At 36.4% G+C, this 7,470-nt stretch overlaps 1 protein-coding gene across 3 annotated transcripts in view; it reads right to left on the bottom strand.

Annotated features, from left to right (window-relative positions):
- LOC108526745 (EGF-like photoreceptor maintenance factor) overlaps nucleotides 1-3,891 on the bottom strand; it is a 29,086-nt gene extending 25,195 nt beyond the window's left edge. Inside the window, exon 1 of one of the 3 annotated variants that reach the window (XM_017867612.1) lies at nucleotides 3,554-3,891. In XM_017867612.1, the coding sequence (XP_017723101.1) occupies nucleotides 3,554-3,599 (46 nt within the window). In that variant the 5' untranslated portion in view covers nucleotides 3,600-3,891. Of the gene's footprint in view, nucleotides 1-3,540 lie in introns of all 3 variants that reach the window. The other 2 variants (XM_017867621.1, XM_017867629.1) reach the window with 2 other exon arrangements.
- Between the last annotated feature and the right edge of the window lie 3,579 nt (nucleotides 3,892-7,470).

The raw sequence follows: 7,470 nt of genomic DNA on the forward strand, positions 1-7,470 counted from the left end.
ATCTATTGATATAATCATGTGGTTTTTGTTGTTGGTTCTGTTTATGTGATGGATTATGTTTATTGATTCGCATATGTTGAACCAGCCTTGCATTCCAGGGATGAAGCTGACTTGATCATGGTGGATATGTTTTTGATGTGCTGCTAGATTCAGTTTGCCAGTATTTTATTGAGGATTTTTGCATCGATGTTCATCAGGGATATTGGTCTAAAATTCTCTTTTTTGTGTGTGTCTCTGCCAGGCTTTGGTATCAGGATGATGCTGGCCTCATAAAATGAGTTATGAAGGAGGCCCTCTTTTTCTATTGATTGGAATAGTTTCAGAAGGAATGGTACCAGCTCCTCTTTGTCCCTGTGATAGAATTTGGCTGTGAATCTGTCTGGTCCTAGGCTGTTTTTGGTTGACAGGCTATTAATTGCTGCCTCAATTTTAGAACTCATTATTGGTCTATTCATGGACTCAACTTCTTCCTGGTTTAGTCTTGGGAGGGTATATGTGTCCAGGAATTCATCCATTTCTTCTAGATTTTCTAGTTTATTTGTGTAGAGGTGCTTATAGTATTCTCTGATGGTAGTTTGTATTTCTGTGGGATCAGTGGTGATATCTCCTTTATCATTTTTTTACTGTGTTTATTTGATTCTTCTCTTTTTTATTCTTAGCTGGCTAGCAGTTTGTCTGTTTTGTTAATCTTTTTAAAAAGCCAGCTCCTGGACTTGTTGATTTGTTGAAAGGTTTTTTGTGTCTCTATCTCCTTCAGTTCTGCTCTGATCTTAGTTATTTCTTGTCTTCTGCTAGCTTTTGAATTTGTTTTCTCTTGCTTCTCTAGTTCTTTTAATTGTGATGTTTGGGTGTTGATTTCACATCTTTCCCACTTTCTCCTGTGGGCATTTAGTACTATAAATTTCCATCTAAACACTGCTTTAGCTGTGTCCTAAAGATTCTAGTACACAAAGACAAAAAGACTGTGTCTTTGTTCTCATTGGTTTCAAAGAACTTATTTATTTCTGCCTTAATTTCATTAATTACCGAGTAGTCAGTCAGGAGCAGGTTGTTGAGTTTCCATGTAGTTGTGTGGTTTTGAGTGAGTTTCTGAACCCTGAGTTCTAATTTGATTGCACTGTGGTCTGAGAGACTGTTTGTTATGATTTCCATTCTTTTGCATTTGCTAAGGAGTGTTTTACTTCGAATTATGTGGTCAATTTTAGAATAAGTGTGATGTGGTGCTGAGAAGAATGTATATTCTGTTGATTTGGGGTGAAGAGTTCTGTAGATGTCTATTAGGTCTGCTTGCTCCAGAGGTAAGTTCAAGTCCTGAATGTCCTTGTTTATTTTCTGTCTCATTGATCTGTCTAATACTGACAATGGGGTGTTAAAGTTTGCCATTATTATTGTGTAGGAGTCTGAGTGTCTTTGTAGGTCTCTAAGAAACTTGCTTTATGAATCTGAGTAGTCCTGTATTGGGTGCATAAATACTTAGGATAGTTAGCTCTTCTTGTTGGATTGATCCATTTACCATTATGTAATGTCCTTTTTTTTTGGTCTTTTTTGATCTTTGTTGGCTTCAAGTCTGTTTTATCAGAGACGAGGATTGCAACCTCTGCTTATTTTTGCTTTCCATTTGCTTGGTAAATATTCCTCCATCCCTTTATTTTGAGCCTATGTGTGTCTTTGCATGTGAGATGGGTCTCCTGAACACAGCACACCGAGGGGTCTTGACTGTTTATCCAATTTGCCAGTTTGTGTCTTTTAATTGTGGCATTTAGCCCATTTACATTTAAGGTTAATATTGTTATTTGTGAATTTGATACTGTCATTATGATGCTATCTGGTTATTTTGCCTGTTAGTTGATGCAGTTTCTTTATAGTGTCAGTGATCTTAATTTGGTATGTTTTTGCAGTGAGTGGTAGCTGTTTTTCTTTTCCACATTTAGTGCTTCCTTTAGGAGCTCTGGTAAGGCAGGCCTGGTGGTGACAAAATCTCTCAGCATGGTATTTGACAAAAGTCATCTGTGGATGGACATTTAGGTTGATTATACTACCAGACTACAGTAACTGAAACAGCATGGTACTAGTACAAAAGTATCTGTTGATGGACACTTAGGTTGGTTCCATATCTTTGCTATTTTTGAACCAACTTTGCATCCTGGGGATAAAGCCTACTTGATCTTGATGGACAAATTTTTTTGGTGTACTGCTGGACTTGGTTTGCCAGTGCTATGTTGAGGATTTTTGCATCAGTGCTTTTTCAAGGATATTGGCCTAAAATTTTCTTTTTTGTTGTGTCTCTGCCAGGTTTTGGTATTAGGATAATGGTGGTCTCATAGAATGAGTTAAGGAGGAGTCCCTCCTCATCAATTTTTGGGAATAGTTTTAGTAGGAATGGTACCAGCTCTTCTTTGTACATCTGGTAGAATTCGGCTGTGAATCTGTCTGGTCCTGGGCTTTTTTTGGTTGGTAAGCTAGTTATTATTGATTTAATTTTGGAGGTCATTATTGGTCTTCTCAGGGATTCAGGTTCTATCTGGTTCAGTCTTGGGAGGGTGTATGTATCCAGGAGTTTATCTATTTCTCCTAGATTTTCAAGTTTGTGTGCATAGAAGTGTTTAAAATATTCTCTGATTATTTGTATTTCTGTGGAGTCAGTGATAATATCCCTTTTGTTTCTAATTGTGTTTATTTGGATCTTCTCTCTTTTCTTCTTTATTGGTCTAGCTAGTAGTCTATCTATTTTATTAATTTTTTTTTCAAAAACACAACTCCTGGATTTGTTGATCTTTTGAATGATTTTTTATGTCTCAATCACCTTCAGTTCAGCTCTGATTTTGGTTATTTCTTTCTTCTGCTAGTTTTGGGCTTGATTTGCTCTTGGTTCTCTAGTTCTTTAATTGTGATGTTAGGTTGTTAAATTGCTATCTTTCTAACTTTTTGATATGGGTGTTCAGTGCTGTAAATTATCCTCTTGACACTGTCTTAGCTGTGTCCCAGAGATTCTGGTATGTTGCATCTTTGTTCTCATTAGTTTTTGATTTCTGTGTTAATTTCATTATTTACCCCAGAGTCATTCAGAAACAGGATATTCAATTTCCATGTAATTGAATGATTCTGAGCTATTTCCTTAGTCTTGAATTCTAACTTTATTGCACTGTGATCTGACAGAGTGGTTGTTATGATTTCAGTTCTTTTGCATTTGCTGAGGAGTATTTTATGTCTGATTATGTGGTCAGTTTTAGAGTATGTGCCTTGTGGCAATGAGAAGAATGTATATTTTGTTGTTTTTGGGTGGAGAGTTCTGTAGATGTCTGTCACATACATTTGATCCAGTACTGAGTTTAGTTCATAAATATCTTTGTGAATTTTCTGCCTTGATGATCTGTCTATAGATGCTCCCATTCCTAACCCTCTAGGCTCTGTATCGGCTAGTATGCTTCCCTATCACTTCTCTAAGCAGGTTTCCCTGCCAACTCAAGTGTCTGTGGTGGTTGAGGGATCTCCTGCTGCCAGGATTCCAGAGGCCTGTGGTGAGAGTGGGTTACTCCTTACCAGTTCAACTCACCCATTCCCCCAGAGTCACTGGGGGTCAGGAACAAGTACTGGTGCATAGTAGCCCCCTCCAGGGGTCCCAACTTCCTCCCTCTTCAGCTCAGCTTCTGTGTCTTCCCTCAGTCTGCTCTCAGTGCCTTCCCTCTGAAGATCTGCTAGGACTGTGTGCCACTTGTCCTAGTCCCTTGGTGGTAGCTGTTCCACCTGGCTGTGTCTGGTTGGCCACTTTGCCTAATTCTCTCAATAATTTTAAATGACCCTAAATGCCCATCTATCCCAGTTTGTATATACTGACTTTGTACAAGAGAAGACCTTCTTTAATCAGCCCAGCTGGAAGACCTCTCAAACCCTTCTAATCTCTTACTCTCCCTGGAATCTGCCTGCTGAACTGCATTTCCAACATTCCGCTCACCTTTGTTTCCAGTGACTTCTGAATTCTGGTGTCAATACTGTCAGCACTCTGAGTCAGATGATACAGAAATTAGTCTTTTGGGCAGCCCTCAGACAAGTCAGAACATTGGACTCATGGTCTATTGTTTATTTTCTGTCCCAAGGGAGGAGAACTCATATAGAGGATTACTTCCAGTTGCTCTGTGTTATGCTGCGTAGAGGAAGGGGAACAAATGTGTGTGACAAATGCCACAGATTTTCCTACATCTTTCACTGGAATTCTGTCTTTGTCTTACAATAGCCTTACTGCTATAGATTCTCAACTGGTCTCCAGCATTATCACAGAGGTATTGTGGTCCACATACTATTGTTAATTTGGTGTCTTTGTTGGGAGAGGAGAGCCTGTAGCTTCCTAGTCCATCATTTGCTGACCTGCACCTCTGCTTTTAAAGTGTTAACTTTTTCCTCCAAATCTAAAGCTCTGCAAGTTTCCCCTATGCTTTGTGAATTTCACCACTCTTACCTTGGATGCAGTAATTTTGATGATTTCAGCACATCTATTTAATCACTTTAAGTTGAACAATCCCTACTGATGGTTATTTGCTACCAAATCATCCTGTTCTTGGTGGTACACCTCAAGAGTTATTTCTAAAATAGATTAATTCCCAGAGCATTATTCTTTAAGATGGACTCAAAGCTTAGTCTATGTCATAAACAGATAGGTCTTTATCTCTACATACAATAAGCCTATGAGTTTAAATGGATAATCTTTGCAGATAAAATTAGCTTTGTTCTTACCAAATTTCAGGATTCTTAATTAAAATGCTCTCAATTTCATTTTGTTTAATAAAAAACATTTTGACTTTAGCCATAGCTCTTCTACTGTACCATAGCCATTTTCTGTTCAGTTAGTAGAGAAAAAGAAGTAAGAATAATTTAAGACTTTTTGTAGCATGTATTAATCTATTATTTGCCTTTTGGTCTATGGGTAAGTGCATATGATTTTATGTTGGCTTGTAAGTTCTTCTTTAAAGCCTTATCACAATAAGAATCTAACAGATTAAAAAGAACTTTTCTTCCATCCTTAACTATTTGAAGTCTTAGGACTTTACCTCTCCATTTCAATTTAAGCAGTCTGACAAATTTTAAATTAACTAGGTACACACCTAGTTACTGTAGCAAAAATGAAAGTTAAGCATCTTTCTTTGCTGGAGGAATGGATTATTGTCAGAGTCCACTGGGAGTTGTGTGAATGAGCAATTAAACATGTTGTCTAATTGCTAACAGAAGGAATGGTTAAGTATCAATTATAGAAAAAATAAAATCATCCCTTTAGGCACTTTCCTCAGAACCCAGATGGATAATGCTGAACAACTCTATTTAACAATCATTTAGTTATTTGGGTGGCTATTTTGTTCTGAATGATCTTTGGGGACCTATCAGGATGATGTGTGGCTTAAAAATTAAACATTTTACAAAATCACACGATTGTTTTGTGATAGGCATAGACATCTGGTGATTCCTGCTACCAAAGTCTTCTAGGATGAACTGTTCTATTCCATGTTTTATGAATTGCAATTTGGGGGTTGAACAGATGCCAAGGTAAACTGTAAAATTTTCATAATAAAACATCGAGTTTGTCAACTATAAATCTGGAAAATAAAGCATATAGTGATCCTTTCAGTCAATAACTAGGATACCTGGACTTCTACAGGGACTTTAAGTTTTAATTTTTTGACTATTTTCTGGCTGACACAATTGATATCCAAGAGAAACCATCTAATGAGTGTTAAATAATTGCTCCCCTAGATAATTCATTATTATTCTAGTAACATGCCAGATAATTAGCAGGTTCCTATATTAATTTAGCTTATGACAATATATTTGCATTATAATATATGATAATATTATTATGCCTATAATAATATAACCTTTATGGTGTGTCAATATATGAAATGGCCATCTATATAGAGTCTCTTCATTTTCTAGAAAATTGTCCTCCAAGATAACATACATTGTTTAATTTCTTTTTTTTAAATTGAAGTTTGCTCAATACATTTTTATTAGAGTTCAGTACCAGGACATAGTGTTCTGTTCTTGGTGTGATGACTAGAATGTTTTCTTTTATTGAGTAGCAACCTGTTGTGTGCTATATTTTGCTTAGACTTCCCAGAAACCCAAAGCTAGTTTTATGTGGAGTTGTTTGTCATGTTTTAGACTAGCCTTGTTTGGTCTTTTTTGATTTTTCCTTCCTGTCCCTTAATTTTTCCATTTTCTTTTCTCTTTTGTCTTTCCTTTTCTTGATAAGAGGGCATATTTTCTTTTTCTGTCGTATCTTGGTTACTTTAAAAAAGTGTGTGTGTATGTGTGTGTATATATGTGTGTGTGTATATATATATATATATATATATATTTTACAGTGAGCTGTCTTTTATGCTATTCTTATGCTATTTGAAAGTGTCCTAGTAATATTAAGCCAGGTAAATTGTATGGGAAGATTTACGGATGTTTTAGGAGTCTCAAAGGCTTATTTACAGAAGGTTTTGGCAGATTCCATGGATTATGTGCATGTGTCATCTAGGTTTTTAAACTTTGAAGAATCATCATCCAATTCAGAAATGCTGAAATCCATCTATTTGGAGGGCATACCTTTTAGCTCAGTAAGCAAGTCCTGGAGATTTTTAAATCTTCTGTATTAGTCTATTTTCACACTGCTATATGGGAAGCAAGGAACTTCTTCACATAGTGGCAGGAGAGAGAAGCACAAAGGAGGAACTTCCAAACACATATTAATAAAACCATCACATCTCATGAGAACTCACTTATTATCATGAGAATAGCATGGTGGAAACTACCCCCCATGATCCAATCCCCTCCCTCCCTCTACATGTTGGGATTACCGTCCCTCCCTTGATACATGGGGGTTACAGTTTGAGATGAGATTTGAGTGGAGACAGAGAGCTAAACCATATCATCTTCTTTTGTTCTCATTGGTATTTTAATAATTCAGACTTTATCTGCTAGAAATGTTTTTTTCAGATGAAGGGGTTTACTTACATATGCAAGTCCACCCTTCCATTCCTCTTCATGCTTTTCTGAAGTGGTTCTCACCTTAGGAAAGCTATGTCCATCTCTCATGAGTCTACTCAAGTCTTACCCATCCTTTGAAACCTAATTTAATTCTATCCCTTTCTAATACCTATTTAGGTCTAACTAGCAAGAAATAATGCATTTATCTTGTTGTTGATCTGGCAATTAAAGCATTCAGTATACTAGGATATTTCTTACTCTTTTCCCCTGAACTTTTATCTAAATTATATATTTGTATTTAATTTGTACAGATTTTTGCCTGGACTTAACCTAAATACTTAGCTCTTTGAATGGAGGGACACTATTTTATTTATTTATTTTTATCATACTTTAAGTTCTAGGGTACATGTGCACAACATGCAGGTTTGTTACATAGGTATACATGTGCCATATTGGTTTGCTGTACCCATCAACTTGTCATTTACATTAGGTATTTCTCCTAAGGCTATC

Source organism: Rhinopithecus bieti, unplaced genomic scaffold (genome assembly GCF_001698545.2).
Source record: "Rhinopithecus bieti isolate Rb0 unplaced genomic scaffold, ASM169854v2 scaffold_53, whole genome shotgun sequence".
NCBI lineage: Eukaryota > Metazoa > Chordata > Mammalia > Primates > Cercopithecidae > Rhinopithecus > Rhinopithecus bieti.